Raw genomic sequence first — 27,232 nt, 5'->3', positions numbered from 1 at the left:
GCATATGTTGAAGACAGGTAGTTCTTTTATAGCTGGAGGAAACCAAGTGGTACAAAGGGAAAGCCTAAATGATGCCAATACCAGTTTTTACAAAGAATATTCATTAAAGATTAGATTTCCATATCTCATAATGTGAAAGGAAAAGTTAGTGACTTTCAGACAGTTTTAGTTTGGATATTATTATTTTTGGAGTCATTTTTTAAGTGAAGCTTTTTTGGGGGATTGAAGAAAACTGATATTTTTTTCTTAGAGATGTTCATTATAGTGATTGTTTTAGCACTTTAAATTTGTTTCAGTTATGGTAGTAGAAGATGCAGTTATTTTTCTCCCCTGTGGTACTTGTTTTTTGAAAAACAACTTCTTGACAAAAATTACTAACTTGGTTGTGGTGGGAGGGTGAGGAGGGGGGACTGTGAGTGAGTAAGGATTAAATGCAAGGGATACATGGACTGTTTGGTACAGAATTATATTATGGAATCAGTTTTACTATCAGTTTTGAATACATAGTTGTAGTTTATAGTTATTTAAGTAAGGAATTTAACTTTTGTTTGTGTTGAAACATCCTTGAAATTTAGTTCCTTTTAAACCTAAGATTTAAAAATTTTAGAATACAAATCCATGTAACAGAATAAAGACAGAGGATCAGCTGTCAGCTGGTTTAAAGTTACCATGTTTTAAAATGTGTTTAAAAAACAAAAGACGAAGCTATGTTAGGGAATTGTTACAGAAGCAAAGCTTTTCTGTGTGCTACATGTTAAATAACATGAATAAATTGCTGATAACTTTCCATCAGTTTTATTAGCAGGCTATTTTGGCTTTCATAGTGAAGCACTCTGGTACTGCATACTGTTTCCCTGATTAAAAAATATTTAAACTGTAGCTTCTGGATGGGACGAAATTGAGGAAATTCTTCGAAAGAAATTATTTCAATTCTACAAACTTATTTTTTTTTTTTTTTTTTTTTTTAACGGTACCCGGGCCTCTCACTGTTGTGGCCTCTCCCGTTGCGGAGCACAGGCTCCGGACGCGCAGGCTCAGCGGCCATGGCTCACGGGCCCAGCCGCTCCATGGCATGTGGGATCCTCCCGGACCGGGGCACGAACCCGTGTCCCCTGCATCGGCAGGCAGACTCTCAACCACTGCGCCACCAGGGAAGCCCTACAAACTTATTTTTTAAACTCTTACTTCATTTCTAAATATAATTTATTAATTAAATAAGTCATAATAATATAGAAAATTTTATTTATAGGGACTTTCAAGTAAATTTTAGTTAAAAAAATGGTTCAACAGGAAATAATGACTCTGTTTGCTGTGTTTTGGTATTTAATATAAAGAGCTATGTAGAAATCTTGATAGGAGGAAATGAGTTGTTTTCCCCTTAAAAAAAATCAAGGGTTGACATAAATTTTTCAGTGGAAGAAATCTTACTATATGAGGTATACTGTAAATATTTATTTTAGCAAATTCATTTATCTGTATGGAAGCCTGTTTTTAGTATTCAGTAAAAAGAACAGTCAAAACTGTTGTAATTTTCTTTACTTTTTCCAGGCTGAACTCACAGGAATCAAATGGCGTAGGTACAATTTTGGAGGGCATGGGGACTGCGGACCCATAATTTCAGCCCCAGCCCAAGATGATCCAATCCTGTTAAGTTTCATCCGCTGTCTGCAAGCCAACTTGCTGTGTGTATGGCGTCGTGATGTCAAACCAGATTGCAAAGAGTTATGGATATTCTGGTGGGGAGATGAACCCAACTTAGTGGGTGTAATACATCATGAACTACAGGGTAAGTTTTTTGTTTTTTCTTATAAATTAATTTGCATTGTATATTTTTGAACAGTGGTAAATTCTGAAAAGGTTATTAAGACTTGCTGAGAAGAAAAATCTGAGTGTTTAATGGGCTGTGTGTCAAAGGAACATCCTTACTCTCACCCCTCTTCTTTCCACCCCCGGTTTTTGAAAATTTTCTTGTTCCTTCTCAGTCATGCTGGGAATCAGAACCTTGTGAGCCATTCCTATTAAAGGAAAGTATAGTGTCCCCTGGGTGTTTGGGTTGGGATTGAGGCTAAAATCCATTGTTTTAAAATGATAGTGAAATGTGCTAAAATCTATTGTTTTACAATGATAGTGAAATGTGAGTAATTAGCAAGTCAGTGAAATGAACAGAATTGTTTTTTTTTGGACTGTTGCTGTTATGGTTTATTGCCAGATGAACTCTGGTGGAAAATTGTAAAGTGATAATAGAAATTTAGTGCAAGCCTTGTTGGACAAAATTATGAGATGACATTGGATAATATTTTGAAGAAAGATTTATGTAAAGAACCTACTCTGATTTTGGCATAGGAAGTTTTCCTGTGTTTTGTTCCTGCTTTTTATGTAATTAGGTGATTCCAAGAAATATTTGCTCCAATGCTGCCTAATTTTTAGCTTCAGATTACATCTGATATCTGGAAATTTTGAACTAATGTAAGAGTTTCATTATTCTGAGCGACTTTTTGTATTTACCACAGATTTATAACCAGAGGAAATTTTATCAATATTCTTTGAATTTCTAGTAAAACTTTCCACCTCTTCACCTAAATCTTTCTATCTAGTATGCTAAAGAATTTTTCTAAATCAGGACTAATTCTGATCTTTAGTTAGGGTAGGGCATTAACTCTTTTTGACTTAGTCTCCTTGAGCCAGCTTTTATTGTGTCTAAATTACTCTATATTTTATTAATTTGTGGTTGAAAATTTTCAGATAGTGTTTGAAATGTTGTGTTACTTCATATTGTTTTTAAAAGGATTGAAACTAACTTTAATGTATTTGAGGATCTATTCCAAAACATTGAAATTTGCCTAAAGGATTTCCTGCCAACTTCTGCTTGACACCTTCCTAGCTTTTCTTTACAGCCATTTTTGATCTGTGATGTCTCCTGCCACAACAGCCAGAGGGCAGTAAACCACAGTGGACTAACTGAGCTGTTTACTTTATGGCCCATTTGTTCAACTCAAACCTTTCTCCTATAGTTTTTAGCGAATTTGGTTTATAAATATAAGAATCTGTTCTGGGTAAGATTGCTTACTTAGCTGGTTAGTCAACAATATCTCGGAATTATATGCATCTCGAAGCTTATTTCATGTAGTTAGCAGTGAACTCAGGTAAAATTAGTTTTAAACATCTGGTTTCTGGTTATCAGAATTTTAAAAATAAAATACCTCCTGAAAGATACTTATAACATTTATATTTGTCCATTTAAGTATCAAAACATATCTCTAAAAAAATTTTTATACATGTGGTAGAGGAATATAGCATTTTTGTTTGTTTTATTAATAGTTTCATTTTGTGTGATTGTTTCTGACTCTTAATCTCCTTCCATTTTTCTATTCCCTATTGATCCCTTATGTTTTAACTTTTTGGTCTGGTCTTTATTTGTTGGCAACACAAATCATCATTTTACAGTGATGATGAAACCAAACCCAATGGTTATTTACGCTTATTTAATTGATGTATAAAGTTATTTTTCCATACCAACAAAGCACAGGATCAGTGTTTTTAGAAATAACTTATTAAGTTATTGTGTTATTTCTCATAGATTTTGTTACTGAGTTAACAAAAAGATGTAGGCTGTTTAAATATTTTATAGCTGCTTTAGATTGCATATGTAGATTCGTTAGTGTATTGTTTTCGTGGTAAAGAATTAAGCAAAGATTAACTTCTTTTAAATTGTTTTTATAAATTACAGAAATACTGCATTTTAATTAGAAAATTAGGAAAGTAGAACCACTAAAGGAAGAGAACAAAGAAACAAAAATCCTAAAGTCCAAAGCAGAGTTTTAATATTTGGTGTTTCTGTGTATAAATGAAAGTGGTATTGTACTGTTTTGTAACTCAGGCCTTTTCACTTAACAGTATCTTGTGAATGTCTTTGCCTCATAATGATTACTTTTTAATTTTCTTTCCTTTTGAGTCTGAAAACGGTGTAAACTGTTTATTTTTTGCGTGCCACCAGGGAAGTACTACAGTGATGGAACAATCATAACTTTGTTAAGTACATCTACCCTTTTTAATTTGTTGAATTTGTGAAAGTTATTAGATTGAAGCAAATGATCTTTTCTGTAGGTAAAAGTGGTTGTAAAGGATAGTTGTGTGTTTCAACCTAATATTAGAAAATATTTGAAACTTAATTAGAAAAATGAGTGGCATAAAGACAACTTTGTTTCAAGTGAGGGAGAATATGACAGGCAGAGCAATCATGAAAAAAGGATACCAGGGGAATATTTTAATTGGTAGTCTTACACATTGAGGATATTTTGCAATCTATTTCATTCTCTAGTATATATGAGTCATTTGATTTTGGCTAAAATAAATTTTATCAGAATCCTTTAATATTAAGATGATGGTACTCTTATTTGTAGCATTCTCTTTTTTAGGGACATTTTACTGTTCTTTAAAATGCTTTTTAGTTATGTTATTAGGCATTTCCCTTTGTTTTTACAGTGTAGCCCAAATAGCATACTATTAAGAAACCTCACAAAGCACCATCTTGGATTTAAACGTGTAAAGTAATCCCTACAGAAAGAGAATAAGCCTGTGGGATACACGCAGTTTTATACTAGACTTTTTGTTTAAATGCTTTGAATACCTGTGAAATAGCCTGTGAGAAGACCAAGACACATTTCTAACCTGTTCCTGTCACTTGGATAAACACTTTTGGGCTCTTGTTTGGGGAATTGCTATTTATATTGTATGGCATAGTGGTTCAGAGGCTTGGATTTGAATCCCTGCTCGTTGACTTGCTACCTCTGTATCCTTGGTCAAGTTATTTAACTTATCTGTGCTTCAGTCTCCTCACTCTAAATTGGGTTATAAGGATAAAAGAAAAGTTAAAGTACTTAGAACAGCACAGAGAACGGTAATCTATAATTGTAACTCTTGCTGCTGCTACTACAATGCCAGCAATTACTCAAACATCAAAATTAAAACATTTTGGCAATTGGTCCATTCTGTATAACATTCAGTATTTGCTAATGTTTGTCAAATATTAGTTTTCAATGTATACTTTTAGGTTAAAGTAATCATTTTTGAGTTTGTTAATGTCTGGTGGAATAACTGGGAGTAATAAAATATTAGAGAGGAGGGAAGATACCCCTGCTCATAGGAAATTTGTCTAGATTTAGGCTGTAAACGGAGTTTCACAACAAACCTTAAATTATGTTATAAAGAGGTCAGAACTTTAAGATTTGACTCTGTTGGATCCCTGTAATGTAGATTAGTAACTTAACTGCCTTCTCTGCATAGTGGTATTGAAGGGCACTGGCTGAACACTGAATATACGCATATTTCCTTCCTTGTGTCCATCCATAAGTACCTGTATCAGCAGGTCCAATTATAGGGGTTTGATGGAATCTCTGCCTTTGATAAGTTATAGTCTAGAAAGGGTATAAGACAAGCACACAAATATGTATAATGCAGAGAACACTGTAAGTATATAAGAGAAATATAGTAGATTGACTACTTTCCACATGAACGGACATTCAATTCCAGGACTAATGCATAAATAAGTGTTCTGTAAACTTACAGCAAGAACACTGTGAGCCCTAGTGAGAAGCCTTCTTGGTTTCTGGTCCGTTTACTCAGCCTCTATTAGGCAAGAGCTGTGATGCAGTCCTGGATATGTAAAATGAGTCCTCATCCTTAAGGAGCTCATAGTCTTACTGGGGAGGTAGCTGAATGACTCCATAATTATGATACAGTGGAGTAAGCAGCAACTGATTAAGTTAGGGATCTTGCAGAAGTATCAGATTCAACCTCAAGGGAAAAGAATAGGGAGATAGTGGTGAAGCTCAGAGTTGGTGAGGCTTGAGGTGAGTCTTACAGGATACATATGTTACCTAGGTTGGGACGGAACTTGTCCTAGTCAGAGGAAGTAGCTTCTATAAAAGGGCCTGATGGCAGTGAATGAATTGTGGGAAGGGCAGGTTTGCCCAGAACATAGTGTGTGAGTGAGATAGTTGGAGGAAACTGAAAGACTGGGGAGGTGGGCCATAGTGTGGAGTACACTGAAGCAATGACTTAATCTGATAGATTTTGAGGAATTGTTAGAGGTTTCTGATGAGGAAAGAGATACAATTAGATTATACATAAGATGAATATGGACAGGAAGACCATACTATTTTAATAAATTATTTTATTCTAAGTTGATCTATGAACTTAAGCATTCTGTTTAGGATATAGATTTAGTTAAAAAATACCTGTGACTATATACTGAACTTTATATTGATAGTCTTTGTCAATTTTATTTTATTATAACTTTGCTCTTTTTTTTTTTTTTTTTGCGGTACGCGGGCCTCTCACTGTTGTGGCCTCTCCCGTTGCGGAGCACAGGCTCCGGACGCGCAGGCTCAGTGGCCATGGCTCACGGGCCCAGCCGCTCCGTGGCATGTGGGATCTTCCTGGACCGGGGCACGAACCCGTGTCCCCTGCATTGGCAGGCGGACTCTCAACCACTGCGCTACCAGGGAAGCCCTAACTTTGCTCTTATTGCTTGATTAAATTCTTCCCCACATTTTTAATTTGAATTTTAGAGAATAATACAGTATGCTAAATTGACTTCTCCTAATCTACCAAATAAAATAATTTGACAAACACAATCTTTTGGCCACTTCATTGCCTGTTAGTCAGTAATGTGAAAGACGTGCAATCTTGAAACCCCAGAATGGTACAGACAGCAAGCACAGACTTCTAGGGGTTGGAGATGGCTTGACCCAAAGCATTAAGAGTCCCTGGCCCAGAAGAAGTATTGTATACAGATTAGTAGTATGTGTGCTTAATAACATTTGTTGAATAAATGAATGAAACCTATCTTAAATGATTATGACATAGCACAGTTTGTACTCTCAGAAGGTTGACTTATAATGAATACACTTAAAATTTTTAATGATTTGGTAATGTGAGGAGATTGAAACCTAGTTAAAATAAGGCATTGTTACTTCTGTTTTTAACTCCCAGTGAGATATAAACATCCATTTTTTGGTATATGTTCTATAAAGAAATTTAGCTGTAAATACCTACTGTCCGTAATTTTAAAATTTAACTTATCTGTGCTCTGCCCTTTCCTTTTGATGATCACAAATAGACATGTAAATTGTAATGAGAATACATCTGTCCACCTCTATGATTGTCCCACTATGAGTATTAGATGATTGTCCCATTATGAGTATTAGAAATCTTAAGAATTGGCTTTATTATCATTGTAGAGGCAGATTGGCAGTTATTAGCACTTTATTGTTGTATTAGTCATAAGTATTGCCTTTTTCCATTTTTCAGTGTACTGTCACCTATGCCAGGAGCTGTGGGCCATTGCAAAAACAGCATTAGACATTATTAGAGAGCTAGGAAAAATGGATCTGGCTTTCTGACATTTACCAGTGTAAGATAATTTAACACACTCTCATACTATTTTTTATACCACTGAACTGATTGCAAGCCTCTGGAAGAAGTGGACATTTTGTAGGGATGGAGAAGGGCTGAAAGAAGAGAGTGGAGAGCCAGTTTGCTATTATTATAATCTGCATATATAGATTATAGTCTGTAATCTCAAATGATGGGATTGATGTAACCTTTGTTTAGATATCTCCAAGGAAGGATCTAACTCCCTCCCCTCAACTTTTTATTTTGAAAAATATTTACACACATACATATATATATATATATATATATATATATACCTTTTATTCTGGCTAAACCATCTGAGGGTAGGGTAATTTACAGAGTTCATGAATCTTTACCCCTGAATACTTTTGCTTGTAACTCCTTTAAGAATATGGGACTTTTTTTTTTTTAACATAACCATAATGTAATCATACTCAAGAAATTTAACATTGATATAATTAAATTCTCAACTTTTCAGTCTACATCCTCAGTCTTTTCCCAATAATGCCTTTTATAGCCTCCTCTCCCCAATCTGGTATCCAATCAGAAATCACATGTTGCAGTTAGATGTTTCCTCTCTTTAGTCTCCCCTAATTTAGAACATTCCCTAAGTTGTCGTTTTCTGCGGGGGATGATCCTTCAATGATACGGATGTTATTTGAAGGGAGAAGTTGTCCTGTCAAGTGTTCCATATTCTAGATTTGTCTAATTGTTTCCTCATGGTGAGATTCAGGTTAAACATTTTTGGTAAGAATATTGAGTAGGTGATGTGTACTTATTGTGGCATCACACTGTAGGCACATCATGTCAATTTGTCCCAGTATTGATCCTGCTAAGTTCGATTGCTTGGTTATGGTAGTGTCTGTCAGATTTCTCCAGTGTAAACATACCTTTTTACTTTTGTAACTGTTAAATAAATTTGGGGCAAAACTTTGAGACTCTGATTATTATTTCCCCAATAACTTTTCACTCTGGCTTGAGGAAAAACCTAACTTTGAGCCTGTTTAAAAATAACAGAAAACTTTTTTTTAAATTAATTAATTTTATTTTATTTATTTTATTTTTGGCTGTGTTGGGTCTTCGTTGCTGCACGTGGGCTTTTTCTCTGGTTGCGGGGAGCGGGGGCTACTCTTCGTTGTGGTGCATGGGCGTCTCATTGTGGTGGCTTCTCTTGTTGCGGAGCATGGGCTCTAGGCGTGCAGGCTTCAGTAGTTGTGGCACACGGGCTCAGTAGTTGTGGCTTGCGGGCTCTAGAGTGCAGGCTCAGTAGTTGTGGCGCACAGGCTTAGTTGTTCCGCGGCATGTGGGATCTTCCCGGACCAGGACTCGAACCCATGTCTCCTACATTGGCAGGCGGATTCTTAACCACTGCGCCACCAGGGAAGCCCCCAGAAAACTTCTTGAATCATATCCTTTTACAAAAGCAGTTAAAAGTTCAGATGAACACTATTCTTAAGTCATAATAAAGAAGGGTGGTGGGCAGAGGAGAGGAGATACGAAGAAAAACATTCAGGATGTAGCAAAGGCAAACTATGATGGTAAAGCCAGACTTTGAAAATTAATAGCCACTTATTGCTTAGCATACTAAAAAGAGAAGTATTGACATTGAATTTTCTAAAATCGTAGACAATAAAGTATGCACGAATGTATTACCATGTATGTGTATGTTATAGTCTGTGAATTTTCAGTTGATTTTTGGTGATTTCTGGTTATCTTTGACTAAATGAAATGAATTTTAGTCAGCACTGTGAATGGGTTTATTCTCATTTGAAATGAAAAACAATTGCTTTCTGTGAAAATAATGGCCCCTTTACATATAAAATTAACAGGAATGAAATTATCTTTAGGTAAAATGTCATTCAGCTTGAAAATTTCTTCTAAAGAGAAAATCTGATCCCTGACTTCCTACTCTGTTTTTATGTTTTTTCATTATTGATGGTCCATTTATGGTTCATGAAAATTAATCTCTGACTAGCTTGAAAAAGACTTTTTTACATTGTTTGCATTTATTTATTCTTCAGGTATACAAATCTGATAATTTTGAAAACAGGTGAATTATATCATTCTACAGCATTCTGTATTTGTAGTGTTTTATGTATCAACATTTATATGAAGATTTCATCACATGGCATTAATAATTCTTGAGATTGTTAACACCATGTACCTGAAAAGTAAATTTTATTTTAATTTTCATATTTGCTGTTACTTTGTGGAGAATAATATTCAATAGAAAAATACATTTGTATTTCAAGAGAAACAAGCACTTTGAGGGAAAACATGGACCCAGTGGTAAATGGTAGCTAGTTCTAAGTAGTTATAAAGTAAGTTATTCCTTGTTTTCACTGTTCAGTTTTGAAAGAATTAGTTTGCTAAAAAACTATAAAATGGTAATAGCTTTCATGGTATGATTATCCAAATGGTTCTACTGTATAATTACTAAAATATTAGATTTAATAGAAAATCATACATTTTATCCTTAAAAGAGAAAGTAAAATACTTATTAAGACTTTGGTAAGCAGTAAATTTATATTATAAAATTATGGTTAAGATCGTAATCACTTCAGAATTCTTTCATATGAAGAATAGGAAAAGATCTAATGGATTAGAGAGAATTATTAAGCTAAATGTGCTTGAAATTGAGAGAATAAGCTAAAGTCTTAACTTTTTTTTTTTTTTTTTTTTTTGTGGTATGCGGGCCTCTCACCATTGTGGCCTCTCCCGTTGCGGAGCACAGGCTCCGGACGCGCAGGCTCAGTGGCCATGGCTCCGCGGCACGTGGGATCTTCCCGGACTGGTGTACGAACCCGTGTCCCCTGCATCGGAGGCGGACTCTCAACCACTGCGCCACCAGGGAAGCCCTAAAGTCTAACTTTTGAATGTAAATAAAATCGATGTGTTACCACAGGCAACTTGCTGAACCATGTAATTAGTTTTTTTCTATGAAAAATGAACCATTTATACAGAGATTGTAGTGAAATAGCATGTAAAGGGCTTATGTTCTAATGAGCTGAAAGTTAAAGAGTTGGTAAAAAAAATTACACTTTGGGGGCTTCGCTGGTGGCGCAGGGACTTGATATCAATATACTCAGCCATGAGCATCATTAGGAGCTAAAATTTTTTGTTCTGTATAAAAATTGTTTTAATGGCAGAAATAACACATAAATATGCTTCTTTCCTCCGTCCTCCCAAAAGATCCCAAAGGTTTAGAAGTGTTTCAAGCACTAGAGAATTATGAAATTGGATTCTGTTGTTTTAAATATTTCATACCTAAGCTGGCCTGATGCTACCTGAAGAGTTTCTCATTGAGTATCATTATGGCAAGTGTTTGATAATTTTCTTTACTGCTCCATCTACATAAATATTCTTGTACAATTTTCCACAAGTACTGGGCCACATACCTATTTCTTATAAACCCAACATTGCTAAAATGCACTCTTTGTATAATTGGGTCTTTTTTAAAAAAAATTAATTTATTATTTATCTATTTATTTATTTTTGACTGCGTTGGGTCTTCGTTGCTGCGCGTGGGCTTTCTCTAGTTGTGGCGAGCAGGGGCTGCTCTTTGTTGCTGAGCGCCGACTTCTCATTGTGGTGGCTTCTCTTGTTGCGGAGCAGTGGCTCTAGGTGTGCGGGCTTCAGTACTTGTGGCACATGGGCTCTAGAGCGCAGGCTCAGTAGTTGTGGCGCATGGGCCTTAGTTGCTCCGTGGCATGTGGGATCTTCCCAGATGAGGGCTCGAACCCATGTCCCCTGCGTTGGCAAGCGGATTCTTAACCACTGCGCCACCAGGGAAGTTCCTGGGTCTTGTTTTGATCCTGGCTCTTTCATATTGTGATTTGTGAGTCCAACAGAATAAGCATTATCCTCTTGAGGCCCGTCTAGGATTGAGCTAAAGGACTTATGCAGTATCCACATGATCATACAATTAGGTTTTTTTTTTTTTTATGGGTGCTCTGACGGTGTAACTGAACATGAGCTGGTTACCAGGGTGTTGTGGTAGAATAATACCCTGCAGTTTGCAGTTAATCGTGCAGCAAAACTGGCTTGACTTAAAAATATATTTAAGAATAAAATTAAAAATTGGATAAAGGTGAAGTGTCTTTGAGTTGAAAAGGATTGTGTGAATACAGTGGTAAAGCGAAGTAGAGCATTCACAAATCTTTTTGTCATCGAAAATCTTTCTCAGGGGCTTCCCTGGTGGCACAGTGGTTGAGAGTCCGCCTGCCAGTGCAGGGGACGGGAGTTCGTGTCCCGGTCCGGGAAGATCCCACGTGCCACGGAGCAGCTGGGCCCGTGAGCCATGGCCGCTGAGCCTGCGTGTCCGGAGCCTGTGCTCTGCAATGGGAGAGACTGCAGCAGTGAGAGGCCCTAAAAAAAAAACAACAAAAACGTTCTCATTTAATACAATGTCATATGCAAAATATATTTCATTAAAAAAACTTTTATTTATGGCTTTACTAGCCTTGGGGGGGAGGTAAACTTTTTGCTCATCTTTTTGAAGGTTTATTATACTCTGCCATCAGTAGGAAATAAGTAAATATTTGTGGAGTGACTGTCTGAAGAAGGAAAGTATGAACATCATCAAGATGAGGTCTCTTAAGATTATTTTATTTTTTCACTGGTAATCTTGGGCTTGTTTAAATGCTAAGCGGTTTTGATGTTTGCTCTTTATAAGAGGGCATGTTATTCACATTGAAATATATTTAGTCTAAAGGAAAAATTTAGATTCATTTCAGTTTCAGGCAGTATATTTTTAACTTACTTTAAAAGTAGCCTAGTAGATATTAATAATGGAAAGGGCGCCTGCCTTGGCATCCTTGGACAAATTGCATACAACTCTGTTTAGGGAGGAAATAACATTTGTTGGCAATGACTGTTATGGAAAAATTTATCATGCCATTTATTGGTTTCATAAAGAGTGTAACAAGGAGGGGCCCTTGATTCCAGTAGCAAATCTGGGGCTGGGTCAGTTATCCCCACTGTTACCGTAAAGGTTTCGTTAACCACAACTCAGTTTGCCAGAGCCGTCACTATCAGTTTGATTCACAGTATGATTGGCACAATAAGGTAGACTATACTCAGGGGACAAAAACATTTTCCTAGGATGTCCTGGAGTGCTGATTCAGCTCAGTTGCCCACACATTTAAATTTATAATATTCTGTAACAGCAATAAAATAATGTGTGAAAAGATGTTTTAAAAACATTCTTTTTTTGCGGTACGTGGGCCTCTCACTGCCGTGGCCCCTCCCGCTGTGGAGCACCGGCTCCGGATGCGCAGGCCCAGCGGCCATGGCTCATGGGCCCAGCCGCTCCGCGGCATGTGGGATCTTCCCGGACCGGAGCACGAACCCGTGTCCCCTGCATCGGCAGGTGGACTCTCAACCACTGCACCACCAGGGAAGCCCTTATAAACATTCTTTGAGCCTTATAAATTGTTATCACTCTTTAATGATCTTTAATATATAGAATTACCATCGTGTATTTATCCAAAAGATATTTATTGAGCCTATATTGTTTTAGGTGCTGTACAGAATACAGAAATGAATCAGAAACATGCTCTGTTTTTCAGAAGCTGACAGTCTAATAGGGGGGATAGCATACGTACCTAGAGCGTTATTACAAATGTCCTAAGAGGGGCACACAGTATTATTGGAGTTATTTGGAAGGAGGCAGAGCTTTGAGGAACAGTTAATTCTTAAGCTGAGCCTTAAAGAATGGGTAGAATTTGGGTATTTGGATATATGGCCATGTCAGGGGAAGAACATTTCATTTATATGAAATTGCATGTGCAAAGACACAGAGTAGGAAAGTTTGGAATATCTGTTGGGGAAGAGTTACAGTTGATTGAAACTGCATATTTGTGCCTGCTGGGGATGGAGCTTAAATACTAGGCTGAGGAGTTTGGACTTACAGGTAGTTTGGTGGTTTTGAGAGTTTTTGGATAGGATTAGATGGGAAGCTTCCTATAGGCTGTAAACTGCACTGGGGGTAAGACCTGCATCTGGCTTTGCCCATTATTGTGATTGCAGGACCAGCATAATTCCTGACACATTTATGGGATAAATTAATTAGTAAATGAATGTGAGTGCAAGAGAAGTTTGTATAAAGATTATCAGTCTAGCACCATTGCATACTATGAACTCCTTCTAGTATTCTGGATCACATAGGAAAGAAAACATGCTGTTATAGAATACTGTTTTAAAGAAAATATATGACCACATTTGAAAGATTTTCTTGGTGCATTGATTTCTTTTTAACTGCATATTAAAAAGACAGTGATATAATTTTCTTCACTTTTTGGGGGGTAGTTGCTTATTTTTTATAGTTTAATTTTAAAGGTTTTATTAAAATTAATTGAATACGTTTATTCAATTATTTTCCATAAATTTTCCGTAAATTATTTTTATTAGTTTGTAGATAGCAAGTAGTTTGGACAGTTGGAAAAAAGCTTGTGTCATGTATTGATAGAACAGGGGCTTTGGAAGAATACTATTTATTGGATTAAAGTGCTTAATGATATTTGTGTGTCAGAACCTTAACTTACGAATATGTCATGGATTGGATGACCTTGGCTATCCTACATGTGTTATAAATTGCCAGCCCAATACTGAAGTTCATTATTGCTACATAGAAATGATTAGCTAAGATTGCTTGGCCGAGGCTCTCACTGGTAACCGCATGTTTTACTATAAAATTAAATTGACCGAAAGCTTTCATTGAGCTTTCTCACCCTAAAATCCTTAATTAATTACTAACCTCTTTAAATATCATGTCTATAGACTACATGATAAAATGAGTTAGTATACAATTTAGGCAAACATTTTCAAGGAAATCTTTGATAGACGTTTTTTAGTGTCAGTATACATCTCTTTTTCTTTTGTTTTAAAAATAGCCTTTTGGTTCAGTCTACTTTGTAAATATTTAAGATAGCAAGTTATTGCTTTGTTAGTTATATAATTTTAAAATGGCATTTTTCAAAGACAAAGTTGATCTGTCCTCTCCAAAGATGCTTGAAACATAGTCACATATATACCTGCAATTACTCGAATTTCCTGTGCTAGTTGAAATTTCCATTTGGCAGCACATGGAGTGCAGCCCTGTCTCACAGAGAATGCTTGAAGAGTCCTTCCACCTTCAGCAAGTCACACCTTCTTGGCTAGAAACCATTTCTCATTCTCTTTTTCTATTTGTGACCTTAGCTCAGCTGGCATTCAGCAGAAGTATAGGTCACAGATTGTGGATTACTCCCTGCTGTTCAATCTCACATATCCAAAATGAAACAGAGGCCAGGAGGAAATTTACCATTCTTTTGTTATCTTTTACCTTTGTAGAGGTAGAGACCATAAGTATGATAAGTAAACTAAAAAAAAGATTGAGTGTTCACAGCATGTCTCTTCCAGTGATACTTGTCATGACAGACAAGTCATTTAAATTTGCTTCGTCTTTTATTCTTGGCTGTAATATGGGAATTACAGCTTTACTTTATGATATAACATGACGTGAATACAAAAAGTTCATAGATTTTAAATGCTGTATAAATGCTTTTCATAGTCATACATTTCCTTTAATGAACTCTGCTGTCAGAATATTTAAATCTTTATGAACTTATTTTATAATTCATAGTTTTGGTCATAATTTCTGCCTGTAGATAAAATTTGAATTCTTTTTCACCTGGTATTGTCAGTGTCATCTTAGTTAAATTATATGTAGCCATTTGATTTTTTAAAAAGTTGTCTCTTATAACTGACTGTTTTCTGGCTTTGGCAGTACAAGGATGATGATAATATCTATGCCTGTGCTGAAGGGATTTTAGAATAAAAAATTAAAATTGTGTCCCATATTGTTTTTTTTTTTTTTTTTTTTGCTGTACGCGGGCCTCTTACTGTTGTGGCCTCTCCCGTTGCGGAGCACAGGCCCTGGACGCGCAGGTTCAGCGGCCATGGCTCACGGGCCCAGCTGTCCCGCGGCATGTGGGATCTTCCCGGGTCGGGGCATGAACCTGTGTCCCCTGCATTGGCAGGCGGACTCTCAACCACTGTGCCACCAGGGAAGCCCCCCATATTGTTTTAAATAGAGATTGTGACCTGATCCTTGATAATTATGGTAAGTGTATGGTGTATGTGAATTATTAATTGGCCAGAGTGTTTGGGACTTTTATTGACTGTTGCATATAGATAATTAGCAAGAATATTTGATTAACAAGGATTACTACAGATTTGTGTTACATGCCATAATCAGCCTATTTCTCTTTCCACATTTGGTTTTTTATTTGCAGAATAGTTTTTGTTTATGTTTATTGTTTCTAATTTTATAGTAGTAATAAACTAAGAGTAAATGATAGCTTGAAATAATTATATGTTGAAACTGGGAACCAGACAAAAATCAAATATTTATAGTTCACTTGTTAAGTGCTAGGCATCATGCTGGGTACTTGATGATCAATCCTGCATTGGAAAATAGTTCTCTTTCTTTTTAAATCTTAATTTGAATGATTTACAGGGGAAAATGTAAGATTCTGCTGATATTTTTTGTACCTTGTTTTGTGTTTATTAAATTCATTTTTATTTAATATGTGGAATAGATTTAGTAGTTAAGAAATAAACAGCAGTCTTTACCATTTCGAGACTGTTAATGTAACTAGTTGAACACTAGAGGGACTGCAAACTAACCACTGACTTTTTAGTTCAGTAGTATATTAATTGAGATGCTTTATTTAAATAGCAGAGCCACACAGCTTTTTCCAGCTGTTAGTTTTCCTAAGGTTAAATTTTGTGTGCAAAAGTTTACCTGGCATCTTATTTGGTTGATTCATTCTCAAGTGTATGGACTATAAAATTTAAGCTCTGCCAGTCTAGGTCTATCAAAGCAAAAAACCTTTGATTGGTTGTAGCCTTCTTTAAAACTCAGTCTCTATATTTGTCCTGCTGAAAGAAGTGGGAAATTATATAAATAAATAGTTTTCTGTTGGAAATCTCTGAGTAGAAGAAAATAAGTGTTTGGAAAAATATTCATTGGAACAATAATTCAGATTATTATCGTATGGAGATTTAAAATGATTCTGTGATTATTGAATATGTATTTTGTGAAAAGATTCATCAGTTTATAATAGCACTGACAGAGCTTAGGTAATCCATACATTATAGTTTTAGTCTCTATAGGTGGCTTTACAGATATTTTTGCTATTTCACATGAAAAGATGTTTGGCAGTTGAACTTAATTTGAGAAGAGCATTCTGGAATTCAGTCTTTAGGCATTAAAAGGTTGAATACTTCTTGAAGAAGAACTGTGGTTCAGTTTTTCTATTAACATTTTACTCTCAAAATTATTTTGCCTTGGAAATGATGTAAATTTGAAATTACAAAATTTAAATTACAATTGATGTACAATAGATGAATGCTTTTGATTTGTTGGTTTGGTTTGTCAGCTATCCAGGGATTTTATTTGGGGTCACATTATGAACAGAAAAAAAGAATCAATCTCCATATTTATATATTTCTCTTTAAGAAGTCCTAAAGATTCATAAAATGAATGAGTTGGGTGTAGAAATCTTTATTTTCTTCTGAAATAAATTTATTTCATCATTTTTATATTTATAATGCTGATCTAAAGTTTATCCCCTAAATAGTTTGTTATAATACTGGAACACTGGTAAAAATAGACATCTGCCTTTACCCTTGACAGTTTGCTAGATTTTTTTTAATGTGGCAGAAATACGAACTACACTAATAACATACATTTAATTATTCATGTTTGTTTTAATTTCATTTTCCTTGATTATATATTTTAAAAATTAAGTATAAATTACAAATAAGTCCAGTTAGGAAAAGAAAATTTTAAATCCCATCTCTTTATTGTTAATATTCTGTCTGCTTCCAGAATATTTTGAGCTGACTAAAATGGTGTATGGAATTGACTATTATACCTTAAATATCCATTGATACTTTCATTCTAACTTATAAGAACTATGATATAAATTCTTAAGGTATTCATTTGTTTAGGTCGTTTAAAAATTATATATGTATCCAATTCATTTGTGTTCCTTTTATAATTGGCAGAGTCTTTAAAGTTATCCTTTGTGGGCTTCTGGATTTCTGAAAATAGTGAGGAAAATATAAATTACCATGGAATTCTAAATGTAGTCAGTTCTTTGGTAAAACCAGCATTAGAATATTTTACTGCTAGTCTTAAGTGCTTTGCAAAATGCTGATAAGTATTGTATTAAATTACAGAATTTGTCTTGGGTTATTTGAAGAAGAAATTAGATATTAGAGAGTTTTAAAAAATTTTTATTTAATTTATCTTTGGCTGCATTGGGTCTTCCTAGTTGCGGTGAGTGGGGGCTACTCTTCATTGCAGTGTGTGGGTTTCTCATCTTAGTGGCTTCTTTGTTGCAGAGCACGGGCTCTAGTCGCGTGGGCTTCAGTGGTTGCGGCACGTGGGCTCACTAGTTGTGGCTCACGGGCTCTAGAGCGCAGGCTTAGTTGCTCCACAGCATGTGGGATCTTCCTGGACCAGGGCTCAAACCCATGTCCCCTTCATTGGCAGGTGGATTCTTAACCACTGCACCACCAGGGAAGCCCTAGAGTCTTTAACAACTTCATTATTGTTTTCTCAGAAGTGTGATCTCAGTGTCATAAAAAAATCCTGGTGTGTCAAGAATGAAACTGTTTGCTGGAGACTGAATTTCTGGAAAATGCCAAGAAGTACAGAGTACCAAACTGTGAATTGTAGAGTTAGGATAAAGGCATGTTGGATATAAAAAGCTTGTTTTTATTGCTGATGTTGGCTAGTTGACATAATTATAATTGTTGGCATTGCAGGAGTTGTCTTCGAGCGCCTGTTGTTGTTGTTTTAATTAATTTATTTATTTTTTATTGCATTGGGTCTTTGTTGCTGTGCGGGCTTTCTCCAGTTGCAGCGAGCGGGGGCTGCTCTTCTTTGCAGTGCGTGGGCTTCTCATCTTGGTGGCTTCTCTTGTTGCAGAGCACAGGCTCTAGGCGCGCGGGCTTCAGTAGTTGTGCACGCGCACTCAGTAGTTGTGGCTCGTGGACTCTAGAGCGCAGGCTCAGTAGTTGTGGCGCACGGGCTTAGTTGCTCCACAGCATGTGGGATCTTCCCGGACCAGGGCTCGAACCCGTGTCCCCTGCATTGGCAGGCGGATCCTTAACCACTGTGCCACTAGGGAAGCCCGTGCCTGTTGTTTTGAACAGAGTTATATTTAGGGGCAGTGTGTAATAATTGTTTTGACTTGGTTATATTTAGAGGCAGTGGGTAATAATTGCCTAATATATTGAATAATAGATTTAAAGAGAGTTCTTTGCTTATAGAGCTAGATTAAGGTTAAGATTAAGGGCACTATTAAGGAAAGTTAGAAGAATTAAAATCCTGTCTTTTATTCTGTGTTTTAGCTTAAAAAAAAAAAAAGTTTTATTTGAGGTAAATTTGATCACCGAATGCCTCTGGGTTAAAATAAAATTCTGTACCTCCTAAAATGACCTGGCAAAGGTTTAATTAGAAAAAGACTAATTAGATAGTTATTTTACTGAATCTCTTTGTATTATATCTCTCATACTTGGAGGAGGAGGGAAGTGTAGAATTCAGTTCAACACACATTTGTCAAGTGCTAGGCAGTCCTCTGTGCTGGGAATGACAATGATTATTGCCTTCTAGGATCTTGACATATGTAATTACTTGTTCATTTTCCCAGAAATTTAATTAATGAAATTTTGAATTTAGATCATCTTATTTTGATGTAATTCTCAGGAGCTTGTGAGGTTTTAGTGAGTTTTCTTTACTCTTGCTTTTTGTTTATTCAATCTTCAGGTATTATGGTACTTTGAACATGGGCCAGATACCATGTTAGGCATTTGGCATTCACTGGTAAATTGGACAACTCAGTTCTTGATCTCTCAGATTTATTCTTTAGTGGGACAATTAGATAAGTACACAATACAGTGTGATAAGTGCTCTGATATGGGTAGTACTTCTGTTCATGTTTTGTTTCTCCTCCAAGTTCCTTCTGTGACATCAGGGATTTGTTTCTTTAGTTTAAAATGTTTAGCCAGCTAAGTTTTTCGAGTTTTTGTCTTTTGTAAGATGCCTTCTTGAGATGATAGAAAGATGAGCTAGACATGAACTTTTTTTTTCCTGTGGGAAGAAGATGATAGAACTTTAGTACTAATCTATGTTTGAAACTCAAGGGGTATGTAGTTATGGTTCAAGACAGCTAAATTTGCAGGTCCAAAATATAAAGTTTAAAAAAAATTGTGTATTTATCTTTTCCTGCATCCCCAAATTGTCTTTCCATGTTGAGTACTTAGTAGCAAAAGACAGATGGTTATAAAAACTCAACTTTTCTCTCTGGGCTCCTGCTTCTTTCCCACATAGGTTGTTACTTTCATCTAGATAGATAGGTGCTCAAGCAACTTCTTAGTCATGCTCATATGTTGCTCTGTCTTTGCTGGGTAGTGATAACCTTCAGAGGGTGAGAGTAACATTTCAACCCAATTGAGTGAGGGTCTTCAATTAATATTCTATAAAGCTAAAGGTTAAGACTTCCCAAGTTATCAGGTTTGTCAAAAATGTCAGAATATTAAAGCTTTCTTCGAGTGCAAGACAAATGGATTTTGCCCAAAGTTTCCTGTCCTTAATATCAACTTTGCTATCATATATTAATATGACATGTTTTTATGTATTACACATACCAGATCTCCTTGTAGTTAGATACATCTTTGTTGGGGATTTTCAGTGTTAAATCAGACATAGTAGTAGCATGTTGGTCTTTGCTACAGTTACTGTCTCTCAAGCCACCGAATTTTTCTTGACCAGCTGTAGTTCTCTTATGTTGAAGACGATGTTTGTTGAGTATGGAATGCAGGAGGATGGATTCAATACTCAGCGTGGCTTGTGCTTCTTACATTGACCAGTAAAGAAAAATGATGCTTTTGGGACATGCGACTTTAAGGGGCAGGAGGAAGAAAAGATAATCTAATAAAAGTGACTAACCAAGGGCAAAGGCAAAGTAGTGAAGTATTGGTCATAGCTAGAATTTCAGCTTGGCTGTTGAGAAGGGTGTGATAAAGAGAAGAGGAAGAAATAAGATTGGAAAGGTAGTTCAAATCAGATAACGGGGGACCTTGAGTAGTGGGTCAAGGCATTAGCACCGTTCGGTAGACCATTAGTAGGATCTCTTCAGAGTCTTGAGCAGTTAGAAGGATTAATCTGGGCTGCAGTATGTTAAATAAATTGGAACAAGGAAATTGGTGGCAAGGAGAATATTAGGAGTCTGTTCTATCATTCTTGGTGAAATACAAGAGCTATTAAATAGCTGTTTTGTATATTTTTAATCACATCTATTTTTTGATTCTTTAGTATTGAATTTATGTGTGTTTTAATTTATTGATATTAAAATTAATCAACCTGAAGTGTAGGGAAAGAGGCTGGATCCATGTTTTGTCTATTAAACATACTTTGAATAATTACTCTGTCCTAAATACTGTGTTAGGCATTGTGAATCTAAAAGTAAGAAAGATATGATCCCAGCGCTTTAGGTGTTTGTATTTTAACAGAATAGGAGAAGTTGAATTGAATTGAGGCTGATTAACTCCATTTGTTCAGGGCTTACAGGATATGTGGTAGAAGAGGTGACTGGATAGGGGAGGGTGGTTGAGGCTGGAAAGAGATAGATAGGAATCAGGTTGTGCAAGGCTTCCTCGGGTTTACCCCTGAGACGGTAGACAGAGCCACTGAAAGTTATATGGAATGCATGGTGACCGATTTCTGTGACTGCTGAGAAAAATAGCCTGTAAATATGCTTTTGTCATTTCTGAAAGAAAGATATTAGGGAATGCTCACTTAAAGGAAGTATTGATTATCATTTAGACAACTTCATTTGCGGGTGAGAAAGAACAAAGATCGTATTATAATAGCTAGATTATTGAGCATAACAAAAGCAAAAATAAAATCTTTTAAACCACCCCCTTCCCCAAAAGTGTTTTTATTGGAACATTTAAAGAATTAACCTATTATTAGTTCAGTTTGTATATATATAATGATATCCTTTGAAATTTTTATGTAGATTTTGATGATTTGTAAGATTAAGAGTGCCCCAAAAACATTAGGATACACTATTTGATAGTAGTTGTATGAAGCCAGATTGGTGGGCATACATTTTCAAATAAGGCAGCCTGAATTTAGTTTGTCAGTCCAATAAATGCATATATCTGTGGGGCAGCAAAGATTATTATGTATGAGGATATTTTTTAGTGATAAAGTAGCGCAGAGCTTACCAAATACACTTTGGGGCCACTTTAAAGCAATTACAATGAGTTAGATAAAAAGTTTTTAGTTGTAATATGGACTGGGCTATTTTATTTACTTTTGCATATGTTGAATAAAGTGATTTTGAGCTAACATTTTTACTCATTCCTATATCTAAGATGTTTGATAGGAAACCAAGAGAAAGAAGCTGTTTCTGAAAACCATGTTCTCCTTAGATATTGCTGGTGCATGAGTGGGGGGAAATTTTAGTGTTACTTCTATTTCATCCAAATTGGGGGTGAATATAAATATAGTATTGAAGTTTTGATTTGGGGTTAATTGGGTTTTTAGTTAATATTTTGAAAATATTTGATCCAGCTTCGCACCTTTGAAATAGGTGTTGCAAAGCCTTTTTTCCTTTTCCTTTCCTTTTTGTTTTTTAAAAAATCTTTTTACAGTCTAAGGGAAGATAGATGGTTTCTTTGTAAGTAATTCCAGTTTCATTAAGTGGCTCTTGACTCTCAGAACTGAGTTATTACATAACAAGATGAGTCAGATGGGAAAGAAATAGTTTAGTATTTTGTTGTTGTTACCATGACTACAGCATATTGGCAGGAGAATATTATATTTTGTAGCTGTTATTTAACCTGACCTGTTGATTAGAAAAAAAAAGTTTCAGAACTTTGTATCCAGTAGAGTTGTTTACATCACTAAGGAATCCTACTTACACTTTACTCTGTGACTTAATTGTGCTTTTAGAGATACCTCAGGTTTTTTGTTTTTTCCTTAAGGGGGTATGTGTGTGTGGGGGAGGGGGTGACCGAGGGAATCTATACAAGATGGATGTAATTCTTTTTTGCCTAGATATAAACTTTAAATTCTGGGCTTATGAGCATTTCTTGGCTTTTCTACCTTGTAACTAAATTTAGTCTTCACCAGAAATAGCCCTTTGAAATAAAAGGATCTCTTATTTGGTAGTGTTCATTATGTCCAAGTAAATCAGAAGCGTCAAATTTAGGAATTTGGAAGAATAGGTTGCAAAATGGTAGGCAAGGGGCTTCCCTGGTGGCGCAGTGGATAAGAATCTGCCTGCCAATGCAAGGGACACGGGTTTGATCCCTGGTCCAGGAAAATCCCACATGCCGCGGAGCAGCTCAGCCCGTGGGCCCCAACTACTGAGCCTGCACTCTAGAGCCCACGAGCCACAACTGCTGAGCCCGCGTGCCACAAGTACTGAAGCCTGTGTGCCTAGAGCCCGTGCTCTGCAACAAGAGAAGCCACTGCAACGCGGAGCTCGTGCACCACAACGAAGAGCAGCCCCGCTCACCACAACTAGAGAAAGTATGCGTGTAGCAACGAAGATCCAACACAGCCAAAAAAAAAAATTTATTTTTTTGGGAAAAAAGTAACCTGTACTGCAGGAGAAACTTGCAAGTAATTTTAGTATTTATTTATTTTTTAGTCCTAAAATATTTTGCCTTCCGTACTTGCTTTTGCCTTTGATTTGGAAGCAAAGGTAACAACTCATGGTTTGTTTTTATACAGCTGGGAGGTCTCACCTCCCTCTCTGTTCCCCTTCCTTTCCTGCCTATCTCTCAGTCCATTGGTCCCTGTATCCTTGTGAAGGGGAATTGGTGGGAAGAAAACCTGCTTGGTTTATTGAAGGAGAATGAAAACTGAAGTTTAAACTGTAGAAGTTCATCAGGCCATGCAAATTACGGGAGCAGTAGGTTTTATACTTCATTTAAGAAATGGTTTTTCTTCCAGTATTGGATTTGTTTTGAGATGCTGGTATTGAGACTATAATTGATAATGGTAGCTGCTTTTTTCTTTTTAGGGTAGCCATCTCTGATTGCCATAGCAGCATCCCAGAAGACAGTCTACTTGATCTAATGGCAGCATGTCAAGGAGTTGCCTTGAGCGTTACTCTCGACTTCCGAGATTGTACTGGGATTTTTAGTTTCAGAAGAAAGGCGATAATGTATGTTATAGTTCTCTCAGTGTCCTCTCTGCTGTAGTTCTGTTGTCTGTGAGAACTATATATTTTTATGAATCACTTGAGTTTCCTGATATTATATAAAGCCTGTTTTTGTTTTTTTTTGCATAATTTGATTATCAGGGCAGAACATATTCGATTTTGTTTCCTGTACGTGCGTTTTGCTCAGGCTGTAGGTTAAAATTTTGTGTGTGTGTGTTGTTTTTGTTTTGGCTATATGAGTTGCAGGAGATGAAGTGTGAATACTGTATTAGGTTGGAGAAGTAGCTTTTATTTTAACATGCTCCATATGTACTATATTTATGGAATAGTTTTTAACTATCTGTAATTGTTTGGCTTAAAAAAAAAAATCATTCTAGTAGAAAGGCCAGGTTATAAGAAATATCATCATAGTTGAAAAGACCAGAGAAAATTGTGGGGTCAAATTCTGTGGTTCTCAGAAGTTTGATGATTTCAGATGAGAGAAGGTGTTATTCTTGAGTTATATTTTTCAAATAGGGAAGTAATAATATCAATTTTAATCATTTATAAAAATTAACTTAATATTTTCATTTTTTATAAATTCATTTATTTATTTTTGGCTGCGTTGGGTCTTTGTTGCTGCGTGCGAGCTTTCACTAGTTGTGGTGAGTGGGGGCTACTCTTCGTTGCGGTGCGCAGGCTTCTCATTGCGGTGGCTTCTCTTGGTGTGGAGCACAGGCTCTAGGCACACGGGCTTCAGTAGTTGTGGCTCGTGGGCTCTAGAGTGCAGGCTCAGTAGTTGTGGTGTATGGGCTTAGTTGCTCCGCGGCATGTGGGATCTTCACGGACTAGGACTTGAACCTGTGTCCCCTGCATTGGCAGGCGGATTCTTAACCACTGCACCACCAGGGAAGCCCTTAATATCATTATTAAACAATTAGCAACTTAATCTCGTGGGTTTCTAAGAGGATGTTATTTGCAAACTTTAAAATTTAATTACAGAAGTATAATATGATTATGTGGTAGATTTGACTTCCTCAGGGAAAATGTTATATATACACTTAATTCAATAAACATTAAAAACTGTTTTTCATTATTTCAACTTATTTCAGTGGTTATTTATTGAACTACTATAGTCCTGTTTACATATTGCCTTACAGTGTTCTTAAGAATATGTTACAATATTCTTAGAAAATGTTACCTAACAGAGCCATGTATAACAAAGTTTTAAAACTGAATGTAATGAAAGATTAAAATATGATACAGACAGTAGTATAATTGAGAAGGAAACTTTTTTTTTTTTTTTTTTTTTTTTTTGCGATACGCGAGCCTCTCACTTCTGTGGCCTCTCCTGCTGTGGAGCACAGGCTCCGGACGCTCAGGCCCAGTGGCCATGGCCCACAGGTGCAGCCGCTCCACGGCATGTGGGATCTTCCCGGACCCAGGCACGAACCCGCGTCCCCTGCATCAGCAGGCGGACTCCCAACCACTGTGCCACCAGGGAAGCCCGAGAAGGAAACTTTTTAATAGAGATGTAGTGATTGGCACTTTGGGACCTGTGATGAGTAGCTACTTCTATTTTAGGGACCTGTGATGAGTAGCTACTTCTATTTTATTCTTTTGGCCGTGCCACGGGGCTTATAGGATCTTAGTTCCCCAACTAGGGATTGAACCCGAGCCCCGGCAGTAAAACTGCCAAGTCCTAACCACTGGACCGCCAGGGAATTCCTGTTTTTATTTTTAAACAGGTTAAACTAAGAAAAATCTTGGAGCTTTCTGATTTATTTTTTATTCTATTGTCACTTATCTTTCTTGCATATCATAAAAATTATTTCAGACTCCAAAATTCAGCTGTCTTAAAGTATAAATAAAGCAGTTTCGGGGTATGCCTTTCAGTGCAAAGGACCCTGCATGGCTGATGTATAGAGAGATGTATTCAAGAAAAATTTTTTTTTCTGAGTTTATGCCTCAGTCAGCCACATTAAAGGTACCTTTTATCAGTAAAACTTCCTTCAACAATAAAATATCAGATTACACATTTTGACTCTAGGGTTGCATTATTCGGCATGGTAGCTACTTACTGTGTGTGGTGTGGCTATTTAAATTTAAATTAATTAAAATTAAATAAAATGAAAAACATAGAACCTTTATCACACAACATATTTCAGGTGTTCAGTTGCCATACGTGGCCACCCTGTTGGATAGTGCAGACCTTTCCATCACCACAGAAAGTTTGGTTGGCAGGGCTGGCTGGTCAAGGGGGCAAAACCAACAATGGTTGGAAATGGCAGAAAGGCCATTTTAGACACCATCTTTTTAAGGCAGAGGCACTAAAGGGTTCTAACAGAAGGCCATTGATCAGGGGAATGTGATAGAAAGTTTTCTTCATCTGGCTGGGGGCTTAATAAGGGTACCCTGAAGTTTTCCCTAAGTCCTCCCTTGGCCCCTCCCTCTTTTCTTCTATTTGTGTGTTTCCTCCTTTTCTTCCTTTTTGAGATGGTGGTGAACTTATTATGCAGGGAATTAGTCTTCTTGATGATTTTCCTAGGCTTTTCAAGTTTACAGCTTCAAGTGGTAAACCTAAGAGTGCTTTTCAACGTCTCCATTTCACATGATTTATCTTGATCTCCTGATGAGCTTTCATTTGTAAATACCTCTCCACTTCCATTAGCATTAGGTAGAGGTTTCTTTATTTATGATCTTGCCAGTTTACTACTTACATTTTTCCTAAACCCAGGCAGGATTTATGAAGGCTTATTTTGGTACAATTCTGCTTGTGTGCAAATATAAATATGATAGATTAATTGTGCCAGTTTTGGATTTTAGAATCCTTGGTGGCTTTTTTGTAGTCTGTTTGTGCAGTGAACGTTAGGTGCTATACAGAACATACTCGTTTTCCCTGAAGGACATGGGGTTGGATTTTAGGGGTCTGTGATACCATTATGGAAATGTCATATATGTTCGTTACCTTCTAAGATTGATTTTGGTCCATTTGTTCTATTTTGGGGAAATGGTAGAAAGATAATTAGGAGCTATAATATGTATTTCATGAAATAAGGCAATTCATTCAATAGACATTTACTAAATGCCCTCAGGTTTGGGAAAAGTGAGAATGTTATTCATACCATTTGTTTAGTGGATTTTGTGATTTCCTTTAGAATGTAAATGTGGCAGCATTTCAAAGCAGTCTGCTTTCCTTCAGTGTAGCTGAAGTTCCAGATGTGCAATTTAACTTTCACTCTATCCTGAAATGATTTCACTGAAGATTCTGATCCTTTGAGTGTAGTAGAGAGAATGTCTGTGTGCTGTTGTGGTGATTGGAATTCATTTTCAGGTGCCTCTGCTAACGAACGAGACTTTTTTTTTTTTGTGGTACACAGGCCTCTCACTGTTGTGGCCTCTCCCGTTGCGGAGCACAGGCTCCGGACGTGCAGGCTCAGCGGCCATGGCTCACGGGCCCAGCCGCTCTGCGGCATGTGGGATCCTCCCGGACCGGGGCATGAACCCGTGTCCCCTGCATCGGCAGGCGGACTCTCAACCACTGCGCCACCAGGGAAGCCCATGAGGCTTATTCTTTAGAGTAAACCTGCCTGCCCTCC

The 27,232-nt window shown here is 36.6% G+C and overlaps 1 protein-coding gene across 2 annotated transcripts in view; it reads left to right on the top strand.

The window, feature by feature from the left end:
* MED13L (mediator complex subunit 13L) overlaps positions 1–27,232 on the top strand; it is a 299,615-nt gene that overhangs the window by 43,718 nt on the left and 228,665 nt on the right. For both annotated transcript variants that reach the window (XM_065889573.1, XM_065889571.1), the window contains exon 2: positions 1,549–1,786. In XM_065889573.1, the coding sequence (XP_065745645.1) occupies positions 1,549–1,786 (238 nt within the window). The remainder of the gene's footprint in view (positions 1–1,548; positions 1,787–27,232) is intronic.

The sequence above is a fragment of the Phocoena phocoena genome, chromosome 13, assembly GCF_963924675.1.
Source record: "Phocoena phocoena chromosome 13, mPhoPho1.1, whole genome shotgun sequence".
Classification (NCBI taxonomy): domain Eukaryota; kingdom Metazoa; phylum Chordata; class Mammalia; order Artiodactyla; family Phocoenidae; genus Phocoena; species Phocoena phocoena.
This window is presented reverse-complemented; position numbering and strand designations above follow the sequence as displayed.